This window comes from Scyliorhinus torazame, chromosome 8 (assembly GCF_047496885.1).
Source record: "Scyliorhinus torazame isolate Kashiwa2021f chromosome 8, sScyTor2.1, whole genome shotgun sequence".
NCBI classification, from domain to species: Eukaryota; Metazoa; Chordata; class Chondrichthyes; order Carcharhiniformes; family Scyliorhinidae; genus Scyliorhinus; species Scyliorhinus torazame.
The window spans coordinates 156921812-156948455 of record NC_092714.1 but is presented as its reverse complement, the minus strand read 5'-3'; the positions used below and the strand labels follow the sequence as shown (position 1 = coordinate 156948455).

Genomic DNA, 26644 nt, shown 5'->3' with positions numbered 1-26644 from the left:
TCCCTCACACTGACCCTCCCTCACACTGACCCTCCCTCACACCCTGACCCTCCCTCACACTGACCCTCCCTCACACTGACCCTCCCTCACTCCCTGACCCTCCCTCACACTGACCCTCCCTCACTCCCTGGCCCTCCCTCACACTGACCCTCCCTCACACTGTCCCTCCCTCACACTGACCCTCCCTCACTCCCTGACCCTCCCTCACACTGACCCTTCCTCACACTGACCCTCCCTCACACTGACCCTCCCTCACTCCCTGGCCCTCCCTCACACTGACCCTCCCTCACACTGACCCTCCCTCACTCCCTGACCCTCCCTCACACTGACCCTCCCTCACTCCCTGACCCTCCCTCACACTGACCCTCCCTCACTCCTTGGTCCTCCCTCACACTGACCCTCCCTCACACTGTCCCTCCCGCACACTGACCCTCCCTCACACTGACCCTTCCTCACACTGACCCTCCCTCACTCCCTGGCCCTCCCTCACACTGACCCTCCCTCACACTGACCCTCCCTCACTCCCTGACCCTCCCTCCCTGACCCTCCCTCCCTGACCCTCCCTCCCTGACCCTCCCTCACACTGACCCTCCCTCACACTGACCCTCCCTCACACTGACCCTTCCTCACACTGACCCTCCCTCACACTGACCCTTCCTCAAACTGACCCTCCCTCACACTGACCCTCCTTCACACTGACCCTCCCTCACACTGACCCTCCCTCACACTGACCCTCCCTCCCACTGACCCTCCCTCACTCCCTGACCCTTCCTCACACTGACCCTCCCTCACACTGACCCTCCCTCACACTGACCCTCCCTCACACTGACCCTCCCTCACACTGACCCTCCCTCACACTGACCCTCCCTCACACTGACCCTCCCTCACACCCTGACCCTCCCTCACACTGACCCTCCCTCACACTGACCCTCCCTCACACTGACCCTCCCTCACATTGACCCTCCCTCCCACGGACCCTCCCTCACTCCCAGACCCTCCCTCACACTGACCCTTCCTCACACTGACCCTCCCTCACTCCCTGACCCTCCCTCACTCCCTGACCCTCCCTCACACTCTGACCCTCCCTCACACTGACCCTCCCTCACACTGACCCTCCCTCACACTGACCCTCCCTCACACTGACCCTCCCTCACTCCCTGACCCTCCCTCACACTGACCCTCCCTCACACTGACCCTCCCTCACTCCCTGGCACTCCCTCACACTGAACCTTCCTCACACTGACCCTCCCTCACACTGACCCTCCCTCACTCCCTGGCCCTCCCTCACACTGAGCCTTCCTCACACTGACCCTCCCTCATACTGACCCTCCCTCATACTGACCCTCCCTCACACTGACCCTCCCTAACACTGACCCTTCCTCAACACTGACCCTTCCTCACACTGACCCTCCCTCACGCCCTGACCCTCCCTCACACTGACCCTGCCTCACACTGACCCTGCCTCACACTGACCCTGCCTCACACTGACCCTCCCTCACTCCCTGACCCTCCCTCACACTGACCCTCCCTCACACTGACCCTCCCTCACACTGACCCTCCCTCACACTGACCCTTCCACACACTGACCCTCCCTCACATTGACCCTCCCTCGCACTGACCCTCCCTCACACTGACCCTTCCACACACTGACCCTTCCACACACTGACCCTTCCTCCCACTGACCCTCCCTCACACTGACCCTCCTTCACACTGACCCTCCCTCACACTGACCCTCCCTCACACTGACCCTCCCTCCCACTGACCCTCCCTCACTCCCTGACCCTTCCTCACACTGACCCTCCCTCACACTGACCCTCCCTCACACTGACCCTCCCTCACACTGACCCTTCCTCAAACTGACCCTCACACTGACCCTCCCTCACACTGACCCTCCCTCACACTGACCCTCCCTCACACTGACCCTCCCTCACACTGACCCTCCCTCCCACTGACCCTCCCTCACTCCCTGACCCTTCCTCACACTGACCCTCCCTCACACTGACCCTCCCTCACACTGACCCTCCCTCACACTGACCCTCCCTCACACTGACCCTCCCTCACACTGACCCTCCCTCACACTGACCCTCCCTCATACCCTGACCCTCCCTCACACTGACCCTCTCTCACACTGACCCTCCCTCACACTGACCCTCCCTCACACTGACCCTCCCTCACACTGACCCTCCCTCCCACGGACCCTCCCTCACTCCCTGACCCGCCCTCACACTGACCCTTCCTCACACTGACCCTCCCTCACACTGACCCTCCCTCACTCCCTGGCCCTCCCTCACACTGACCCTTCCTCACACTGAGCCTCCTTCACACTGACCCTCCCTCACTCCCTGGCCCTCCCTCACACTGACCCTCCCTCACACTGACCCTCCCTCACTCCCTGACCCTCCCTCACACTGACCCTCCCTCACTCCCTGGCCCTCCCTCACACTGACCCTCCCTCACACTGTCCCTCCCTCACACTGACCCTCCCTCAGTCCCTGACCCTCCCTCACACTGACCCTTCCTCACACTGACCCTCCCTCACACTGACCCTCCCTCACTCCCTGGCCCTCCCTCACACTGACCCTCCCTCACACTGACCCTCCCTCACTCCCTGGCCCTCCCTCACACTGACCCTCCCTCACACTGACCCTCCCTCACACTGACCCTCCCTCACTCCCTGACCCTCCCTCCCTGACCCTCCCTCCCTGACCCTCCCTCCCTGACCCTCCCTCACACTGACCCTCCCTCACACTGACCCTCCCTCACACTGACCCTTCCTCACACTGACCCTCCCTCACACTGACCCTTCCTCAAACTGACCCTCCCTCACACTGACCCTCCTTCACACTGACCCTCCCTCACACTGACCCTCCCTCACACTGACCCTCCCTCCCACTGACCCTCCCTCACTCCCTGACCCTTCCTCACACTGACCCTCCCTCACACTGACCCTCCCTCACACTGACCCTCCCTCACACTGACCCTCCCTCACACTGACCCTCCCTCACACTGACCCTCCCTCACACCCTGACCCTCCCTCACACTGACCCTCCCTCACACTGACCCTCCCTCACACTGACCCTCCCTCACACTGACCCTCCCTCCCACGGACCCTCCCTCACTCCCTGACCCTCCCTCACACTGACCCTTCCTCACACTGACCCTCCCTCACTCCCTGACCCTCCCTCACTCCCTGACCCTCCCTCACACTCTGACCCTCCCTCACACTGACCCTCCCTCACACTGACCCTCCCTCACACTGACCCTCCCTCACACTGACCCTCCCTCACTCCCTGACCCTCCCTCACACTGACCCTCCCTCACACTGACCCTCCCTCACTCCCTGGCCCTCCCTCACACTGAGCCTTCCTCACACTGACCCTCCCTCACACTGACACTCCCTCACTCCCTGGCCCTCCCTCACACTGAGCCTTCCTCACACTGACCCTCCCTCATACTGACCCTCCCTCATACTGACCCTCCCTCACACTGACCCTCCCTAACACTGACCCTTCCTCAACACTGACCCTTCCTCACACTGACCCTCCCTCACACTGTCCCTCCCGCACACTGACCCTCCCTCACACTGACCCTTCCTCACACTGACCCTCCCTCACTCCCTGGCCCTCCCTCACACTGACCCTCCCTCACACTGACCCTCCCTCACTCCCTGACCCTCCCTCCCTGACCCTCACTCCCTGACCCTCCCTCCCTGACCCTCCCTCACACTGACCCTCCCTCACACTGACCCTCCCTCACACTGACCCTTCCTCACACTGACCCTCACACTGACCCTTCCTCAAACTGACCCTCCCTCACACTGACCCTCCTTCACACTGACCCTCCCTCACACTGACCCTCCCTCACACTGACCCTCCCTCACACTGACCCTCCCTCCCACTGACCCTCCCTCACTCCCTGACCCTTCCTCACACTGACCCTCCCTCACACTGACCCTCCCTCACACTGACCCTCCCTCACACTGACCCTCCCTCACACTGACCCTCCCTCACACCCTGACCCTCCCTCACACTGACCCTCCCTCACACTGACCCTCCCTCACACTGACCCTCCCTCACACTGACCCTCCCTCCCACGGACCCTCCCTCACTCCCAGACCCTCCCTCACACTGACCCTTCCTCACACTGACCCTCCCTCACTCCCTGACCCTCCCTCACTCCCTGACCCTCCCTCACACTCTGACCCTCCCTCACACTGACCCTCCCTCACACTGACCCTCCCTCACACTGACCCTCCCTCACACTGACCCTCCCTCACTCCCTGACCCTCCCTCACACTGACCCTCCCTCACACTGACCCTCCCTCACTCCCTGGCCCTCCCTCACACTGAACCTTCCTCACACTGACCCTCCCTCACACTGACCCTCCCTCACTCCCTGGCCCTCCCTCACACTGAGCCTTCCTCACACTGACCCTCCCTCATACTGACCCTCCCTCATACTGACCCTCCCTCACACTGACCCTCCCTAACACTGACCCTTCCTCAACACTGACCCTTCCTCACACTGACCCTCCCTCACGCCCTGACCCTCCCTCACACTGACCCTGCCTCACACTGACCCTGCCTCACACTGACCCTGCCTCACACTGACCCTCCCTCACTCCCTGACCCTCCCTCACACTGACCCTCCCTCACACTGACCCTCCCTCACACTGACCCTCCCTCACACTGACCCTTCCACACACTGACCCTCCCTCACATTGACCCTCCCTCGCACTGACCCTCCCTCACACTGACCCTTCCACACACTGACCCTTCCACACACTGACCCTTCCTCCCACTGACCCTCCCTCACACTGACCCTCCTTCACACTGACCCTCCCTCACACTGACCCTCCCTCACACTGACCCTCCCTCCCACTGACCCTCCCTCACTCCCTGACCCTTCCTCACACTGACCCTCTCTCACACTGACCCTCCCTCACACTGACCCTCCCTCACACTGACCCTTCCTCAAACTGACCCTCCCTCACACTGACCCTCCTTCACACTGACCCTGCCTCACACTGACCCTCCCTCACACTGACCCTCCCTCCCACTGACCCTCCCTCACTCCCTGACCCTTCCTCACACTGACCCTCCCTCACACTGACCCTCCCTCACACTGACCCTCCCTCACACTGACCCTCCCTCACACTGACCCTCCCTCACACTGACCCTCCCTCATACCCTGACCCTCCCTCACACTGACCCTCTCTCACACTGACCCTCCCTCACACTGACCCTCCCTCACACTGACCCTCCCTCACACTGACCCTCCCTCCCACGGACCCTCCCTCACTCCCTGACCCGCCCTCACACTGACCCTTCCTCACACTGACCCTCCCTCACACTGACCCTCCCTCACTCCCTGGCCCTCCCTCACACTGACCCTTCCTCACACTGAGCCTCCTTCACACTGACCCTCCCTCACTCCCTGGCCCTCCCTCACACTGACCCTCCCTCACACTGACCCTCCCTCACTCCCTGACCCTCCCTCACACTGACCCTCCCTCACTCCCTGGCCCTCCCTCACACTGACCCTCCCTCACACTGTCCCTCCCTCACACTGACCCTCCCTCAGTCCCTGACCCTCCCTCACACTGACCCTTCCTCACACTGACCCTCCCTCACACTGACCCTCCCTCACTCCCTGGCCCTCCCTCACACTGACCCTCCCTCACACTGGCCCTCCCTCACACTGACCCTCCCTCACACTGACCCTCCCTCACTCCCTGACCCTCCCTCACACTGACCCTCCCTCACTCCTTGGCCCTCCCTCACACTGACCCTCCCTCACACTGTCCCTCCCGCACACTGACCCTCCCTCACACTGACCCTTCCTCACACTGACCCTCCCTCACTCCCTGGCCCTCCCTCACACTGACCCTCCCTCACACTGACCCTCCCTCACACTGACCCTCCCTCACTCCCTGACCCTCCCTCCCTGACCCTCCCTCCCTGACCCTCCCTCCCTGACCCTCCCTCACACTGACCCTCCCTCACACTGACCCTCCCTCACACTGACCCTTCCTCACACTGACCCTCCCTCACACTGACCCTTCCTCAAACTGACCCTCCCTCACACTGACCCTCCTTCACACTGACCCTCCCTCACACTGACCCTCCCTCACACTGACCCTCCCTCCCACTGACCCTCCCTCACTCCCTGACCCTTCCTCACACTGACCCTCCCTCACACTGACCCTCCCTCACACTGACCCTCCCTCACACTGACCCTCCCTCACACTGACCCTCCCTCACACCCTGACCCTCCCTCACACTGACCCTCCCTCACACTGACCCTCCCTCACACTGACCCTCCCTCACACTGACCCTCCCTCACACTGACCCTCCCTCCCACGGACCCTCCCTCACTCCCTGACCCTCCCTCACACTGACCCTTCCTCACACTGACCCTCCCTCACTCCCTGACCCTCCCTCACTCCCTGACCCTCCCTCACACTCTGACCCTCCCTCACACTGACCCTCCCTCACACTGACCCTCCCTCACACTGACCCTCCCTCACACTGACCCTCCCTCACTCCCTGACCCTCCCTCACACTGACCCTACCTCACACTGACCCTCCCTCACTCCCTGGCCCTCCCTCACACTGAGCCTTCCTCACACTGACCCTCCCTCACACTGACCCTCCCTCACTCCCTGGCCCTCCCTCACACTGAGCCTTCCTCACACTGACCCTCCCTCATACTGACCCTCCCTCATACTGACCCTCCCTCACACTGACCCTCCCTAACACTGACCCTTCCTCAACACTGACCCTTCCTCACACTGACCCTCCCTCACGCCCTGACCCTCCCTCACACTGACCCTGCCTCACACTGACCCTGCCTCACACTGACCCTGCCTCACACTGACCCTCCCTCACTCCCTGACCCTCCCTCACACTGACCCTCCCTCACACTGACCCTCCCTCACACTGACCCTCCCTCACACTGACCCTTCCACACACTGACCCTCCCTCACATTGACCCTCCCTCGCACTGACCCTCCCTCACACTGACCCTTCCACACACTGTCCCTTCCACACACTGACCCTTCCTCCCACTGACCCTCCCTCACACTGACCCTCCCTCATACTGACCCTCCCTCACGCTGACCCTCCCTCACACTGACCCTCCCTCACACTGACCCTCCCTCACATTGACCCTCCCTCACATTGACCCTCCCTCACACTGACTCTCCCTCACACTGACCCTCCCTCATACAGACCCTCCCTCACGCTGACCCTCCCTCACACTGACCCTCCCTCACATTGACCCTCCCTCACATTGACCCTCCCTCACACAAACCTTCCCTCACTGCCTGACCCTCCCTCACTCCCTGACCCTCCCTCACTCCCTGACCCTCCCTCACACTGACCCTCCCTCACACTGACCCTCTCTCACTCCCTGACCCTCCCTCACACTGACCCTCCCTCCCTGACCCTCCCTCACACTGACCCTCTCTCCCTGACCCTCCCTCACACTGACCCTCTCTCACTCCCTGACCCTCCCTCACACTGACCCTCCCTCACTCACTGACCCTTCCTCACTCCCTGACCCTCCCTCACACTGACCCTCCCTGACACTGACCCTCCCTCACACTGACCCTCCCTCACACTGACCCTCCCTCACACTGACCCTCCCTCACACTGACCCTCCCTCACTGACCCTCCCTCACACTGACCCTCCGTCACACTGACCCTCCCTCAGACTGACTCTCCCTCACTCCCTGGCCCTCCCTCCCACTGACCCTCCCTCCCACTGACCCTCCCTCCCACTGACCCTCCCTCCCACTGACTCTCCCTCACACTGACTCTCCCTCACACTGACCCTCCCTCACACTGTAGTAGGTAAGTTGCTGGAAGGTATTCTGAGAGACAGGATCTACAAGCATTTAGAGAGGCAAGGACTGATTTGGGGCAGTCAGCATGGCTTTGTGCGTGGAAAATCATGTCTCACAAATTTGATTGAGTTTTTTGAGGGGGTGACCAAGAAGGTAGATGAGGGCAGTGCAGTAGACTTTGTCTACATGGACTTTAGCAAAGCCTTTGACAAGGTACCGCATGGTAGGTTGTTGCATAAGGTTAAAGCTCACGGGATCCAGGGTGAGGTTGCCAATTGGATTCAAAATTGGCTGGACGACAGAAGGCAGAGGGTGTTTGTAGAGGGTTGTTTTTCAAACTGGAGGCCTATGACCAGTGGTGTGCCTCAGGGATCGGTGCTGGGTCCACTGTTATTTGTGATTTATATTAATGATTTGGATGAGAATTTAGGAGGCATGGTTAGTAAGTTTGCAGATGACACCAAGATTGGTGGCACAGTGGATAGTGAAAAGGGTTATCTAGGATTGCAACGGGATCTTGATCAATTAGGCCAGTGGGCCGATGAATGGCAGATGGAGTTTAATTTAGATAAATGCGAGGTGATGCATTTTGGCAGATTGAATCAGGCCAGGACCTACTCAGTTAATGGTATGGCGTTGGGGAGAGTTATAGAACAAAGAGATCTAGGAGTACAGGTTCATAGCTCCTTGAAGGTGGAGTCGCAGGTGGACAGGGTGGTGAAGAAGCCATTCGGCATGCTTGGTTTCATTGGTCAGAACATTGAATACAGGAGTTGGGACGTCTTGTTGAAGTTGTACAAGACATTGGTACGGCCACACTTGGAATACTGTGTGCAGTTCTGGTCACCCTATTATAGAAAGGATATTATTAAACTAGAAAGAGTGCAGAAAATATTTACTAGTATGTTGCCGGGACTTGATGGTTTGAGTTATAAGGAGAGGCTGGATAGACTGGGACTTTTTTCCCTGGAGCGTAGGAGGCTTAGGGGTGATCTTATAGAGGTCTATAAAATAATGAGGGGTATAGATAAGGTAGATAGTCAACATCTTTTCCCAAAGGTAGGGGAGTCTAAAACTAGAGGGCATAGGTTTAAGGTGAGAGGGGAGAGATTCAGAAGGGCCCAGAGGGGCAATTTCTTCACTCAGAGGGTAGTGAGTGTCTGGAATGGGCTGCCAGAGGTAGTAGTAGAGGCGGGTACAATTGTGTCTTTTAAAAAGCATTTAGATAGTTACATGGGTAAGATGGGTATAGAGGGTTATGGGCCAAGTGCGGGCAACTGGGACTAGTTTAATGGTAAAAACTGGGCGGCATGGACTGGTTGGGCCGAAGGGCCTGTTTCCATGCTGTAAACTTCTATGATTCTATGACCCTCCCTCACAGTGACTCTCCCTCACTCCCTGACCCTCCGTCTCACTGACCCTCCCTCTCACTGACCCTCCCTCACACTGAACCTCCCTCACACTGAACCTCCCTCACACTGACCCTCCCTCACACTGACCCTCCCTCACACTGACCCTCCCTCACTCCCTGACCCTCCCTCACACTGACCCTCCCTCACACTGACCCTCCCTCACACTGACCCTTCCTCACACTGACCCTTCCTCACACTGACCCTCCCTCACACTGACACTCCCTCACACTGACCCTCCCTCACACTGACACTCCCTCACACTGACCCTCCCTCACACTGACCCTCCCTCACACCTGACCCTCCCTCACACTGACCCTCCCTCACACTGACCCTCCCTCACACTGACCCTCCCTCCCACGGACCCTCCCTCACTCCCTGACCCTCCCTCACACTGACCCTTCCTCACACTGACCTTCCCTCACTCCCTGACCCTCCCTCACTCCCTGACCCTCCCTCACTCCCTGACCCTCCCTCACACTGACCCTCCCTCACACTGACCCTCCCTCACACTGACCCTCCCTCACTCCCTGACCCTCCCTCACACTGACCCTCCCTCACACTGACCCTCCCTCACTCCCTGGCCCTCCCTCACACTGAGCCTTCCTCACACTGACCCTCCCTCACACTGACCCTCCCTCACTCCCTGGCCCTCCCTCACACTGAGCCTTCCTCACACTGACCCTCCCTCATACTGACCCTCCCTCATACTGACCCTCCCTCATACTGACCCTCCCTCACACTGACCCTCCCTAACACTGACCCTTCCTCAACACTGACCCTTCCTCACACTGACCCATCCTCACTCCCTGACCCTCCCTCACACTGACCCTGCCTCACACTGACCCTGCCTCACACTGACCCTCCCTCACACTGACCCTCCCTCACTCCCTGACCCTCCCTCACATTGACCCTTTCACACACTGACCCTCCCTCACACTGACCCTCCCTCACACTGACCCTCCCTCACACTGACCCTCCCTCACACTGACCCTTTCACACACTGACCCTTTCACACACTGACCCTTCCACACACTGACCCTTCCTCCCACTGACCCTCCCTCACACTGACCCTCCCTCATACTGACCCTCCCTCACGCTGACCCTCCCTCACACTGACCCTCCCTCACATTGACCCTCCCTCGCATTGACCCTCCCTCACACTGACCCTCCCTCACACTAACCCTCCCTCACTGCCTGACCCTCCCTCACTCCCTGACCCTCCCTAACTCCCTGACCCTCCCTCACTCCCTGACCCTCCCTCACACTGACCCTCCCTCACACTGACCCTCTCTCACTCCCTGACCCTCCCTCACACTGACCCTCCCTCCCTGACCCTCCCTCACACTGACCTTCTCTCCCTGACCCTCCCTCACACTGACCTTCTCTCCCTGACCCTCCCTCACACTGACCCTCCCTCACACTGACCCTCCCTCACTCACTGACCCTTCCTCACTCCCTGACCCTCCCTCACACTGACCCTCCCTGACACTGACCCTCCCTGACACTGACCCTCCCTCACACTGACCCTCCCTGACACTGACCCTCCCTCACACTGACCCTCCCTCACACTGACCCTCCCTCACACTGACCCTCCCTCACACTGAGCCTCCGTCACACTGACCCTCCCTGAGACTGACTCTCCCTCACTCCCTGGCCCTCCCTCCCACTGACCCTCCCTCCCACTGACCCTCCCTCCCACTGACCCTCCCTCCCACTGACCCTCCCTCACACTGACTCTCCCTCACAATGACCCTCCCTCACACTGTAGTAGGTAAGTTGCTGGAAGGTATTCTGAGAGACAGGATCTACAAGCATTTAGAGAGGCAAGGACTGATTTGGGGCAGTCAGCATGGCTTTGTGCGTGGAAAATCATGTCTCACAAATTTGATTGAGTTTTTTGAGGGGGTGACCAAGAAGGTAGATGAGGGCAGTGCAGTAGACTTTGTCTACATGGACTTTAGCAAAGCCTTTGACAAGGTACGGCATGGTAGGTTGTTGCATAGAACATAGAACATAGAAAATACAGCACAGAACAGGCCCTTCGGCCCACGATGTTGTGCCGAACCTTTGTCCTAGATTAATCATAGATTATCATTGAATTTACAGTGCAGAAGGAGGCCATTCGGCCCTTTGAGTCTGCACCGCCTCTTGGAAAGAGCACCCTACCCAAACTCAACACCTTCACCCAACACCAAGGGCAATTTGGACATTAAGGGCAATTTATCATTGGCCAATTCACCTAACCTGCACATCTTTGGATTGTGGGAGGAAACCGGAGCACCCGGAGGAAACCCACGCAGACACGGGGAGGACGTGCAGACTCCGCACAGTCAGTGACCCAAGCCGGAATCGAACCTGGGACCCTGGAGCTGTGAAGCAATTGTGTTATCCACAATGCTACCGTGCTGCCCTTGAGAACAAATAAATCTACACTATATCATTTAACCGTAATCCATGTACCTATCCAATAGCTGCTTGAAGGTCCCTAATGTTTCCGACTCAACTACTTCCACAGGCAGTGCATTCCATGCCCCCACTACTCTCTGGGTAAAGAACCTACCTCTGATATCCCTCCTATATCTTCCACCTTTCACCTTAAATTTATGTCCCCTTGTAATGGTTTGTTCCACCCGGGGAAAAAGTCTCTGACTGTCTACTCTATCTATTCCCCTGATCATCTTACAAACCTCTATCAAGTCGCCCCTCATCCTTCTCCGTTCTAATGAGAAAAGGCCTAGCACCCTCAACCTTTCCTCGTAAGACCTACTCTCCATTCCAGGCAACATCCTGGTAAATCTTCTTTGCACCTTTTCCAAAGCTTCCACATCCTTCCTAAAGGTTAAAGCTCACGGGATCCAGGGTGAGGTTGCCAATTGGATTCAAAATTGGCTGGACGACAGAAGGCAGAGGGTGTTTGTAGAGGGTTGTTTTTCAAACTAGAGGCCTGTGACCAGTGGTGTGCCTCAGGGATCGGTGCTGGGTCCACTGTTATTTGTGATTTATATTAATGATTTGGATGAGAATTTAAGAGGCATGGTTAGTAAGTTTGCAGGTGACACCAAGATTGGTGGCACAGTGGATAGTGAAGAAGGTTATCTAGGATTGCAACGGGATCTTGATCAATTAGGCCAGTGGGCCGATGAATGGCAGATGGAGTTTAATTTAGATAAATGCGAGGTGATGCATTTTGGCAGATTGAATCAGGCCAGGACCTACTCAGTTAATGGTATGGCATTGGGGAGAGTTATAGAACAAAGAGATCTAGGAGTACAGGTTCATAGCTCCTTGAAGGTGGAGTCGCAGGTGGACAGGGTGGTGAAGAAGCCATTCGGCATGCTTGGTTTCATTGGTCAGAACATTGAATACAGGAGTTGGGACGTCTTGTTGAAGTTGTACAAGACATTGGTACGGCCACACTTGGAATACTGTGTGCAGTTCTGGTCACCCTATTATAGAAAGGATATTATTAAACTAGAAAGAGTGCAGAAAATATTTACTGGTATGTTGCCGGGACTTGATGGTTTGAGTTATAAGGAGAGGCTGGATAGACTGGGACTTTTTTCCCTGGAGCGTAGGAGGCTTAGGGGTGATCTTATAGAGGTCTATAAAATAATGAGGGGCATAGATAAGGTAGATAGTCAACATCTTTTCCCAAAGGTAGGGGAGTCTAAAACTAGAGGGCATAGGTTTAAGGTGAGAGGGGAGAGATTCAGAAGGGCCCAGAGGGGCAATTTCTTCACTCAGAGGGTAGTGAGTGTCTGGATTGGGCTGCCAGAGATAGTAGTAGAGGCGGGTACAATTGTGTCTTTTAAAAAGCATTTAGATAGTTACATGGGTAAGATGGGTATAGAGGGTTATGGGCCAAGTGCGGGCAACTGGGACTAGTTTAATGGTAAAAACTGGGCGGCATGGACTGGTTGGGCCGAAGGGCCTGTTTCCATGCTGTAAACTTCTATGATTCTATGACCCTCCCTCACAGTGACTCTCCCTCACTCCCTGACCCTCCGTCTCACTGACCCTCCCTCTCACTGACCCTCCCTCACACTGACCCTCCCTCAAACTGACCCTCCCTCACACTGACCCTCCCTCACACTGACCCTCCCTCACTCCCTGACACTCCCTCACACTGACCCTCCCTCACACTGACCCTCCCTCACACTGACCCTTCCTCACACTGACACTCCCTCACACTGACACTCCCTCACACCTGACCCTCCCTCACACCTGACCCTCCCTCACACTGACCCTCCCTCATTCCTGACCCTCCCTCACAGTGACCCTCCCTCACAGTGACCCTCCCTCACAGTGACCCTCCCTCACACTGACCCTCCCTCACACTGACCCTCCCTCACACTGACCCGCCCTCACACCCTGACCCTCCCTCACTCCCTGGCCCTCCCTCACTCCCTGGCCCTCCCTCACTCCCTGGCACTCCCTCACACTGACCCTCCCTCATTCCTGACCCTCCCTCACACTGACCCTCCCTCACAGTGACCCTCCCTGACAATGACCCTCCCTGACAATGACCCTCCCTGACAATGACCCTCCCTCACAATGACCATCCCTCACAATGACCCCCTTCACTCCTTGACGCTCCCTCACACTGACCCTCCCTCACACTGACCCTCCCTCACAATGACCCCCGTCACTCCTTGACGCTCCCTCACACTGACCATCCCTCACACTGACCCTCCCGCACACTGACCCTCCCTCACACTGACCCTCCATCACTGACCCTCCCTCACTCACTGGTTCTCCCTCACACTGGCCCTTCCTCACACTGACCCTCCCTTACACTGACCCTCCCTCACACTGACCCTCACACTGACCCTCCCTCACACTGACCCTCCCTCACTTCCTGACTCTCCCTCACTCCCTGACCCTCCCTCACTCCCTGACCCTCCCTCACTCCCTGACCCTCCCTCACACTGAACCTCCCTCACACTGACTCTCCCTGATTCTCCCTCCCTAACCCTCCCTCCCTGACCCTCCATCATTCCCTGACCCTCCCTCACTGCCTGATCCTCCCTCAATCCCTGACCCTCGCTCACTCCCTGACCCTCGCTCACTCCCTGACCCTCTCTCACTCCCTGACCCTCCCTCGCTGCCTGACCCTCCCTCGCTGCCTGACCTTCCCTCGCTGCCTGACCTTCCCTCGCTCCCTGACCCTCCCTCACACCCTGACCCTCCCTCACACCCTGACCCTCCCTCACACCCTGACCCTCCCTCACACCCTGACCCTCCCTCATACCCTGACCCTCCCTCATACTGACCCTCTCTCACACTGACCCTCTCTCACACTGACCCTCCCTCACACTGTCCCTCCCTCACACTGTCCCTCCCTCACACTGTCCCTCGCTCACACTGTCCCTCGCTCACACTGACCCTCGCTCACACTGACCCTCCCTCACACTGACCCTCCCTCACACTGACCCTCCCTCACACTGACCCTCCCTCACACTGACCCTCCCTCACACTGACCCTCCCTCACACTGACCCTCCCTCACACTGACCCACCCTCACACTGACCCTCCCTCACACTGACGTTTCCTCACACTGACCCTCCCTCACTCCCTGACCCTCCCTCACTCCCTGACCCTCCCTCACTCCCTGACCTTCCCTCACACCCTGACCCTCCCTCACACCCTGACCCTCCCTCACACTGACCCTCCCTCACGCTGACCCTGCCTCACCTTGACCCTCCCTCACTCCCTGACCCTCCCTCGCTCCCTGACCCTCCCTCGCTCCCTGACCCTCCCTCGCTCCCTGACCCTCCCTCGCTCCCTGACCCTCCCTCGCTCCCTGACCCTCCCTCACTCCCTGACCCTCCCTCGCTCCCTGACCTTCCCTCGCTCCCTGACCCTCCCTCGCTCCCTGACCCTCCCTTAACCTCCCTCAACCTCCCTCATACTGACCCTCCCACACTCACTGACACTTCCTCATTCACTGACCCTCCTAACACACTGACCCTCCCTCTCACTGACCCTCCCTCACTCCCTGGCCCTCCCTCACTCCCTGGCCCTCCCTCACTCCCTGGCCCTCCCTCACTCCCTGACCGTCCCTTAACCTCCCTCAACCTCCCTCATACTGACCCTCCCACACTCACTGACACTTCCTCACTCACTGACCCTCCTAACACACTGACCCTCCCTCTCACTGACCCTCCCTCTCACTGACCCTCCCTCACTCCCTGGCCCTCCCTCACTCCCTGGCCCTCCCTCACTCCCTGGCCCTCCCTCACTCCCTTAACCTCCCTCATACTGACCCTCCCACACTCACTGACCCTTCCTAACACACTGACCCTCCCTCGCTCCCTGGCCCTCCCTGGCCCTCCCTCGCTCCCTGGCCCTCCCTCGCTCCCTGGCCCTCCCTCGCTCCCTGGCCCTCCCTCGCTCCCTGGCCCTCCCTCGCTCCCTGGCCCTCCCTCGCTCCCTGACCCTCCCTCGCTCCCTGACCCTCCCTCGCTCCCTGACCCTCCCTCGCTCCCTGACCCTCCCTCGCTCCCTGACCCTCCCTGGCCCTCCCTGGCTCCCTGACTCTCCCTCTGTAATGACCTCCAATTGGCATTATTGGTTGGCCATTGAGGGGGCCCATCTAAGCACCTGTGTAGGCTTTGTGAGGCAGTCTTAAGTTGACTGGAATGCTAGCAGCACTGTTTGGAGCTGCTCGTGTATATAGTTATTGCAAATAAATACTGGAGTAGTGACAGAACCCCTACCTCCTGTGGATCATTACACCCTCACTCCCTGATTCTCCCTCTCACTGACCCTCACTCCCTGATTCTCCCTCTCACTGACCCTCACTCCCTGATTCTCCCTCTCACTGACCCTCACTTCCTGATTCTCCCTCTCACTGACCCTCACTCCCTGATTCTCCCTCTCACTGACCCTCACTCCCTGATTCTCCCTCTCACTGACCCTCACTCCCTGATTCTCCCTCTCACTGACCCTCACTTCCTGATTCTCCCTCTCACTGACCCTCACTCCCTGATTCTCCCTCTCACTGACCCTCACTCCCTGATTCTCCCTCTCACTGACCCTCACTCCCTGATTCTCCCTCTCACTGACCCTCACTCCCTGATTCTCCCTCTCACTGACCCTCACTCCCTGATTCTCCCTCTCACTGACCCTCACTCCCTGATTCTCCCTCTCACTGACCCTCACTCCCTGATTCTCCCTCTCACTGACCCTCACTCCCTGATTCTCCCTCTCACTGACCCTCACTCCCTGATTCTCCCTCTCACTGACCCTCACTCCCTGATTCTCCCTCTCACTGACCCTCACTCCCTGATTCTCCCTCTCACTGACCCTCACTCCCTGATTCTCCCTCTCACTGACCCTCACTCCCTGATTCTCCCTCTCACTGACCCTCATTCCCTGATTCTCCCTCTCACTGACCCTCACTCCCTGATTCTCCCTCTCACTGACCCTCACTCCCTGATTCTCCCTCTCACTGACCCTCACTCCCTGATTCTCCCTCTCACTGACCCTCACTTCCTGATTCTCCCTCTCACTGACCCTCACTCCCTGATTCTCCCTCTCACTGACCCTCACTCCCTGATTCTCCCTCTCACTGACCCTCACTCCCTGATTCTCCCTCTCACTGACCCTCACTTCCTGATTCTCCCTCTCACTGACCCTCACTCCCTGATTCTCCCTCTCACTGACCCTCACTCCCTGATTCTCCCTCTCACTGACCCTCACTCCCTGATTCTCCCTCTCACTGACCCTCACTCCCTGATTCTCCCTCTCACTGACCCTCACTCCCTGATTCTCCCTCTCACTGACCCTCACTCCCTGATTCTCCCTCTCACTGACCCTCACTCCCTGATTCTCCCTCTCACTGACCCTCACTCCCTGATTCTCCCTCTCACTGACCCTCACTCCCTGATTCTCCCTCTCACTGACCCTCACTCCCTGATTCTCCCTCTCACTGACCCTCACTCCCTGATTCTCCCTCTCACTGACCCTCATTCCCTGATTCTCCCTCTCACTGACCCTCACTCCCTGATTCTCCCTCTCACTGACCCTCACTCCCTGATTCTCCCTCTCACTGACCCTCACTCCCTGATTCTCCCTCTCACTGACCCTCACTCCCTGATTCTCCCTCTCACTGACCCTCACTCCCTGATTCTCCCTCTCACTGACCCTCACTCCCTGATTCTTCCTCTCACTGACCCTCACTCCCTGATTCTCCCTCTCACTGACCCTCATTCCCTGATTCTCCCTCTCACTGACCCTCACTCCCTGATTCTCCCTCTCACTGACCCTCACTCCCTGATTCTCCCTCTCACTGACCCTCACTCCCTGATTCTCCCTCTCACTGACCCTCATTCCCTGATTCTCCCTCTCACTGACCCTCACTCCCTGATTCTCCCTCTCACTGACCCTCACTCCCTGATTCTCCCTCTCACTGACCCTCACTCCCTGATTCTCCCTCTCACTGACCCTCACTCCCTGATTCTCCCTCTCACTGACCCTCACTCCCTGATTCTCCCTCTCACTGACCCTCACTCCCTGATTCTCCCTCTCACTGACCCTCACTCCCTGATTCTCCCTCTCACTGACCCTCACTCCCTGATTCTCCCTCTCACTGACCCTCACTCCCTGATTCTCCCTCTCACTGACCCTCACTCCCTGATTCTCCCTCTCACTGACCCTCACTCCCTGATTCTCCCTCTCACTGACCCTCACTCCCTGATTCTCCCTCTCACTGACCCTCACTCCCTGATTCTCCCTCTCACTGACCCTCATTCCCTGATTCTCCCTCTCACTGACCCTCACTCCCTGATTCTCCCTCTCACTGACCCTCACTCCCTGATTCTCCCTCTCACTGACCCTCACTCCCTGATTCTCCCTCTCACTGACCCTCACTCCCTGATTCTCCCTCTCACTGACCCTCACTCCCTGATTCTCCCTCTCACTGACCCTCACTCCCTGATTCTCCCTCTCACTGACCCTCACTCCCTGATTCTCCCTCTCACTGACCCTCACTCCCTGATTCTCCCTCTCACTGACCCTCACTCCCTGATTCTCCCTCTCACTGACCCTCACTCCCTGATTCTCCCTCTCACTGACCCTCACTCCCTGATTCTCCCTCTCACTGACCCTCACTCCCTGATTCTCCCTCTCACTGACCTTGCCTCCCATGGCCTGCTGCTTCCTGACTCTCCTGGTGGCTGCAGACCCTGCCCTCGTTCACTCTCCTGCTCTTTGCCTCTCCCGCTTGCTTCCTCTCTGTCCCGAACCCTCGCAGTGAGGGAGGGATCTGGAGATGAGCAGTGAGAGGCAGGAAGAGCAGCTTCAACTTGCAGCCGGGTAGCCAATGTCCACACTGGTGTGAAACATCTGTAAAAGAAAACTTCTGCCGCTAAACAGGAACATGGGGCGAAATTCTCCCCCAACGGCGGGATGCCCGCCGACTGGCACCAAAGCCGGCGCAAATCAGACGGGCATCGCGCCGGCAAAAAGGTGCGGAAGTCTCCGCATCTTTGGCGGCCTAGCCCCAACATTGAGGGGCTAGGCCGACGCCGGAGGGATTTCCGCCCCGCCAGCTGGCGGAAATGGCGTTTGTTGCCCCGCCAGCCGGCGCGGAAATGCGGCGCATGCGCGGGAGCGTCAGCAGCCGCTGTCAGTTTCCCAGCGCATGCGCGGGAGCGTCAGCGGCCGCTGTCAGTTTCCCGCGCATGCGCAGTGGGGAGAGTCACTTCCGCCTCCGCCATGGTGGAGGCCGTGGCGGAGGCGGAAGGGAAATAGTACCCCCCCCGGCACAGGCCCGCCCGCGGATCGGTGGGCCCCGATCGCGGGCCAGGCCACCGTGGGGGCACCCCCCGGGGTCAGATCGCCCCGTGGCCCCCCCCCCCCCCCCGGAGCCCGCCCACGCCGCCTGGTCCCACCGGTAAATACCAGGTTTGATTTACGCCGGCGGGACAGGCAATTTCTGGGCGGGACTTCGGCCCATCCGGGCCGGAGAATCCAGCGGGGGGTCCCGCCAACCGGCGCGGCCGGATTCCCGCTCCCGCCCAATCTCCGGGAGCGGAGACTTCGGCGGGGGCGGGATTCACGGCGGCCAACGGCCATTCTCCGACCCGGCGGGGGGTCGGAGAATGACGCCCATGGACTCCATTAACTGACCGAAATTAAAGCAAAACGACTTAAAATGTAGCAACTTAAAACTGGGACTTCTCGCATTTGAATAACCATTTGGTTAGAAAGGGGTTTGAGGCTAATTCACATACTGGTGGGATTTTCTCTGATTGCCTGCTATTCCTCTGAACAAATGCTGTTTTCAGGTTTTAGGGTGGAGGTCGCTGGGAAGGTGCTGGAGAGCTGCCTTCTTGAACCACCTCAGTCAGCCTGACCCATAGTAAGTGATTAATATTCCATTATTGAGACAGGCTCCATCAAACATAAGACCATTAGACACAGGAGCAGAATTAGGCCACTCGGCCCATCGAGTCTGCTCCGCCATTCAATCATGGCTGATATTTTTCTCATCCCCATTCTTCTGTCTTCTCCCCATAGCCCCGATCCCCTTATTAATCAAGAACCCGTCTATCTCTGTCTTAAAGACACTCAGTGATTTGGCCTCCACAGCCTTCTGCGGCAAAGAAGTCCACAGATTCACTACCCTATGGTCTAGCAGTTGTCCCATCAGAGAATCATCTGGGGCATGGGTTCAATTCCCACTAAGGCAGCTGGTAGAATTTAAATTCAGTTAATAAACCTGGAATATAAAACTATTCTCAGTCAGGGTTACCATGAAATGATTGTCGATTGTTGTAAAAACCCAGCTCGTTCGCGAATGCCCTTTAGGGAAGGAAATCTGTCACCTTACCCAGTCTGGCCTACATGTGACTCCAGACCCACAGCAATGTGGCTGATTCTTAACTGCTCTCTGAAATGGCCGAGCAAGCCACTCGGTTCAAGGGCAATTAGGGATGGGCAACAAATGCTGGTCAGCCAGCGACGCCCACATCCCGTGAATGAATAAATGAAAACTAGACTCCCAATGTCCCGTTCGGACGGGGCGCAGGCGATAGATCACGCCCATAGGCGCGGTTAGGTGATGGGCATTAATTGCCATTGAGTATATATTATTGGCGGAAAGCTGGGACACTGGACTGAGTGGGAGGAGAGCACGTTTAATAAAGAAAAGCTCTGTGTCTTGGTTTCAGCTACCTTCAAAACACTTTGGTTCGAAACACATTCGGACGTCCTGAAGTCATGAAAGGTGGAACATAAATGCAAATAATTCCTTTGTTTTGAGTAAACATTAATGCTCTCTTTACAATTGTTCATCTTGACATTATAATTCTCCGTCACACATCCAGCTAGATTTGTGCCTCCAGTATGGCGAATGGGCATTGTGATTTTATAGAATCGTGATACAGCCATTTTGGGAAAGAATGAACTGGTTGGATGATAGTCAGGGTTTCCCATTGTATTGAATGTAAGCAGTGTTTCAGTTATAATGTTTCAAGTGACTGGGTGAACAGACTGTTGTATAGCTCGATGATCAAGATATGACAGGTATGTATCACAGGAAGTCCCTGTGACCCAGACAGGAAGTGTATCTTTCAAAGCATGACCATTAGCATGGACAGTGTTATAATTTGCAGTGGGAACATTTGGTTGCTGGAGGTACTTATTTGAATATATCACCTTTCATTTCAAAGAACTGCCGCACCCTGGAGGACAGACGGAAAGAACAGAAAGAGGGTTTGTATCTGAGCGACACAGTGCCCAGGAAAAAAAGTAGCTTGGCTGCTGCATCGAAGTATAGTAGTGCGACTCTGGGCCGCAGTTCAACCCCTAAGGTCAGTCTATGAACCGAATAATCATGAACAAATAGTGTGTGAAAAGTGAATCACCCCATTATTGTCTGGTCTCAAGCAGACTCTTGTGTGCCAGAGATGGATTTGGTGCTGCTTTGGAGTAGAAAGTAGACTCGGCCTGAAATTGAGCCTGGGCCCCAACCACCTCCGAGGATGAAATGACCGTTTTAGTCGGGACTCTACGGGCAGCACCCACCCCCATGGGGAGTGACCCTTAAGAATGGTCCGGGGACGGGCGGCACGTGGCAGTGGTTAGCGCTGCAGCCTACGGCGCTGAGGACCCGGGTTTGAATCCCGGCCTTGGGTCACTGTCCGTGTGGAGTTTGCACATTCTCCCCTTGTCTGCGTGGGTTTCACCCCCACAACCCAAAGATGTGCAAGCTAGGTGGATTGGCCTCGCTAAATTGCCCCTTAATTGGAGAAAAAAATAATTGGGTACTCTAAATTTATTTAAAAAACAAAAGTAAAATTCTAAAAATAAAGATTTTTTAAAAAAAGAATGGTCCGGGGATGAGAGCCATGATCACCAGGACTGTGGAGTTGGGGCATGGGGGAGGGGAACACTCCTTCTCCACCATGGCTCCTCTGAAAAGTGAGCTCAGCAGCCTTGGCATCTGATTCACTCCCAACGCCTTCCCGGCAACATTCAAGAGGTTTGACACCATCCAGGACAAAGCAGCCTCCTTGATTGGCACCCCATCCACGACATTCACTCCCTTCACCACCAACACACAGTGGCAGCCGTGTGTACCATCTACAAGATGCACTGCAGCAACTCACCAAAGGTTCCTTAGACAACACCTTCCAAACCCACGACCACTACCATGTAGAAGGCCACATGGGAACACCACTACCTGGAGCTTCCCCTTCAAGCCACTCACCACCCTGACTTGGAAATATATTGCCATTCCTTCACTTTCGCTGGATCAAAATTCTGGATTCCCTCCCTAACAGCACTATGGGTGTACCTACACCACATGGACTGCAGCGGTTGAAGAAGGCAGCTCACCACCACCTTCTCAAGGGCAAATAGGGATTCAATAAATGCTGGCCCAGCCACCGATGCCCACGTAACATGAAGAAATAAATAACCAAGATGTTCTCCATCGAGTGAAAGATGTTTGTTTTGCCTGGGGAAGTGGTAGCTGTCTGGATTGATATGAAATAAATTGAGAAAAAATTGGCTGTCCGTGCACCTACCTGAGCTGCACCATGCAATTGGAAACTCTTCATTTAAGCTCCTCATTTTTACACATTGTATTTCATTTGAAACAGCTTCCAAACTCATGATTAAAGGAGGGAAACATCAAAAACCAACCTCTAGGCCCTGGTTTGATTGATCACAAGGGTGTGAGATGTGAACCTTGTGCAAATAGCACAGAAAGATTCAATCGAAAAGTGGTTCTAGTCTTTGACCCAGCTGTCTATAAAGCTGGGAAAGAAAGTCACAACCCATGAGGATCTCTCTGTCTTTGCTCGAAGGATGAAATCTATTTAATTAATAGAAGCTTGATGTTAAACTGTGAATCTGAAAGCAGCCTTCATGAAACTGTGTGAGATATAAAGGCAGGGATACAAACAACCCTTGGATGTGTCGCATCAAACATCTGCCACTCACTCGCAAGACTTTCACTCCAGAGAGCATTCAGTTTCTGTCAATGGGTGCTTGAAACATTTTGTTTGTGACAGTTGTGAATGCCTGCAGTGAACTATCCTGTGTTCACTGCTGTGAATCAGTGGGCCCATCCACCTTCATATCTGCGGAGTCTGCACGTTCTCCCCGTGTGTGCGTGGGTTTCCTCCGGGTGCTCCGGTTTCCTCCCACAGTCCAAAGATGTGCGGTTTAGGTGGATTGGCCATGCTAAATTGTCCTTCGTGACCAAAAAAAAGATTAGGAGGGGTTATGGGGATAGGGTGAAAGTGAGGGTTTAAGTGGGTCGGTGCAGACTCTTGCCAGAAAAAAAAAGGACAGCCAATTTTCCGGGCAGCACGGTAGCATAGTGGTTAGCACAATTGCTTCACAGCTCCAGGGTCCCAGGTTCAATTCCTGGCTTGGGCCCTGTCTGTGTGGAGTCTGCATGTTCTCCCCGTGTGTGCGTGGCTTTCCTCCAGGTGCTCCGGTTTCTTCCCACAGTCCAAAGATGTGCAGGTTAGGTGGATTGGCCATGCTAAATTGCCCTTAGTGTCCAAAATTGCCCTTAGTGTTGTGTGGGGTTACTGGGTTATGGGGATAGGGTGGAGGTGTGGGCTTGCGTAGGGTGCTCTTTCCAAGAGCCGGTGCAGACTTGATGGGCCGAATGGCCTCCTTCTGCACTATAAATTCTATGAATTCTATGACTTTTGATTCTGGAACTGGGCGATTTATGGTTTTAAAACGGGTGCACCAATTTTCAGCTCATGGATATATGTACTGATCAGTGCTATGTGGTAGTCACCACTGATGTATATATTGTATATATAGGATGTTGATATAGGTGCTTTACGATAAGGCCCCTGTACTACAGGTACGGCGGTAGATCCCTGCCTGCTGGCTCCGCCCAGTAGAAAGAGTATAAATATGTGTGCTCCCAGTACAGCAGCCATTTCGTCAGCTGCTGTAGGAGGCCACACATCTCAGTGCAATAAAGCCTCGATTACATCCGACTCTAGTCTTTGTGTAATTGATCGTGCATCAATTTATTACGCTGAGTTTTCAGAAGATGGACCTCCGCATCAAGCCGGATCGCCTGCAGCTGCATCCGGAAGCAGACAACGTCAAAAAGGACTTTGAACATCGGCTAGCCTGTTTTGAAGCGAACATCGCATCTGCGCCAGACAAAATTCCAGAAGCTCCAGATCCTTTACACGCAGCTGAGCACCAACGTCTTTCTACTTGTCCAGGACGCGCCGACCTACGCAGAGGCCATGGTGCACCTGAAGGAAAACTACGCTCAGCGGACTAACACACTCTACGCCAGGCACCTCCTCTCCACGCGGCGTCAACTTCCCGGTGAGTCGGTGGAAGATTTCTGGCGCGCCCTGCTCCCCCTAGTTAGAGACTGTGACTGTCAGGCCGTTTCAGCCACGGAACACTCGAATTTTCTAATGAGAGACGCATTTGTTACGGGCATAGAGTCTGACTACATCTGCCAGCGCCTCTTAGAGGGGGCCACGCTCGACCTCGCAGCGACCAAAAAACTAGCGCTTTCACTTACGGTCGCATCACGCAACATTCAGGCCTATGCCCCGACCGCGCAGCGCTCCCCCCTGTGCATCATGGACTCCGCAGACAGCCGCCCCATCGTGGACCCCATCCGTGACCGCCCTCAGCCAATCCCACGCCTGTGCCGCGCGGCAGCCAACCAACCCCGGGGGGCCCAAATGCTACTTCTGTGGGCAGTCAAAGCACCCCCGACAGCGCTGCCTAGCGCGGAGCGCCCTCTGCAAGACCTGTGGCAAGAAGAGACATTTCGCTGCAGTGTGCCAGGCCCGCTCAATCGCTGCTATTGTACCGGCATCCCCAGCGTGCAGCCAGTGGGCGCCGCCATCTTCCCCTCCTAAGACTACGTGCGGCCAGTGGACGCCGCCATCTTCCCCTCCTGAGACTACGTGCGGCCAGTGGACGCCGCCATCTTGCTCAACTCGCAACACGTGCGGCCCATGGGCGCCGCCATCTTGTTCCTCCCAGGACCAGTGGGCGCCGCCATCTTGCTTTCCCCAGAACACGTGCGGCCCATGGGCGCCGCCATCTTGTTCCTCCCAGGACCAGTGGGCGCCGCCATCTTGCTTTCCCCACAACACGTGCGGCCCGTGGGCGCCGCCATCTTACCCGACTCATCGGGCACCTCAACCGGCCGCTCATCGCGTGCAACCGCCAACGACCAGCCGCGTCTCGCCTCAGTCACGATTGACCAGTCTCGACCACACAACCTCGCGACTGCTTCAACTAAAGTGAAGGTCAACGGGCACGAGATCTCCTGCCTGTCGGACCCCAGGAGCACCGAGAGCTTCATTCGCCTCGATACAGTAAGGTGCTGCTCCCTCGCGGTACACCCCGCTAACCAGAGAATCTTCCTGGCCTCCGGGTCTCACTCCGTGGCGATCCGGGGGTATTGCATCGCCACTCTCACTGTCCAGGGTGTGGAGTTCAGCGGCTTCCGCCTCTACGTCCTCCCCAACCTCTGCGCTGCCTTGCTACTCGGCCTGGACTTCCAGTGCAATCTCCAGAGCCTAACCCTGAAATTCGGCGGGCCCCTACCTCCCTTTACTGTGTGCGGCCTCGCGACCCTTAAGGTCTACCCACCTTCCCTTTTTGCAAACCTAACCCTGGATTGCAAACCCGTCGCCACCAGGAGCAGACGGTACAGCGCCCAGGACAGGACCTTTCATCGGGTCTGAAGTCCAGCGGCTGCTTCGGGAAAGCATCATCGAGGCCAGCAACATTCCCTGGAGAGCCCAAGTGGTAGTGGTCAAAACTGGGGAGAAAAACAGGATGGTCGTTGACTATAGTCAGACCATCAATCGGTACACGCAGCTCGACGCGTACCCCCCCGCCCCCGCATATCTGATATGGTCAATCAGATTGCACAGTACCGGGTCTTCTCGACAGTAGACCTGAAATCTGCCTACCACCAGCTCCCCATCTGCAAGGCGGACCGCCCATACACTGCGTTCGAGGCAGACAGCCGCCTTTACCACTTTCTTAGGGTTCCCTTCGGCGTCACCAACGGGGTCTCGGTCTTCCAACGGGAGATGGATCGGTAGCATTGTGGATAGCACAATTGCTTCACAGCTCCAGGGTCCCAAGTTCGATTCTGGCTTGGGTCACTGTCTGTGCGGAGTCTGCACATCCTCCCCGTGTGTGCGTGGGTTTCCTCCGGGTGCTCCGGTTTCCTCCCACAGTCCAAAGACGTGCAGGTTAGGTAGATTGGCCATGATAAATTGCCCTTCGTGTCCAAAATTGCCCTTAGTGTTGGGTGGGGTTACTGGGTTATGGGGATCGGGTGGAGGTGTTGACCTTGGGTAGGGTGCTCTTTCCAAGAGCCGGTGCAGTCTCGATGGGCCGAATGGCCTCCTTCTGCACTGTAAATTCTATGTTAAAACATTCTATGAATAGTTTAAAAAATATATATATTTATTAAAGTTTTTTAACACAATTTTTCACCCTTACGAACAAACCCCGCCCCCCGTAACAAAATAGAAAGAAAACGCACATAGCAAGATATACACATGGTAAAACGATATGTTACAGAACTTTGTACACTGGATTCCTCCCGTACATGCCAGTTTTCCAGATCTTTCATGGGTTCTCTTGCTCAAATACCCCCCAGGCAGACCCCCCTTTCCCCCCCCCCCTTCACAAGACATCCCCCCCCCCCCCCCCCCTTGGGATGCTGCTGCTGACCGATCTTCATCTAACGCTCCGCGAGATAGTCTAGGAACGATTGCAACTGCTTGTAGAACCCCTGCGCAGACCCTCTCAAGGCAAACTTTATCCTCTCTAGCTTAATGAACCCTGCCATGTCATTTATCCAGGCCTCCACGCTGGGGGGCTTCGCCTCCTTCCAC

At 56.7% G+C, this 26644-nt stretch overlaps 1 protein-coding gene across 3 annotated transcripts in view; it reads left to right on the top strand.

The window, feature by feature from the left end:
* The window catches only part of phldb2b (pleckstrin homology-like domain, family B, member 2b), a 517142-nt gene that overhangs the window by 405105 nt on the left and 85393 nt on the right, over window positions 1-26644 (top strand). For all 3 annotated transcript variants that reach the window (XM_072514438.1, XM_072514437.1, XM_072514436.1), the window contains one exon: window positions 20939-21079. In XM_072514438.1, coding sequence (XP_072370539.1) covers window positions 20939-21079 — 141 coding nt within the window. The remainder of the gene's footprint in view (window positions 1-20938; window positions 21080-26644) is intronic.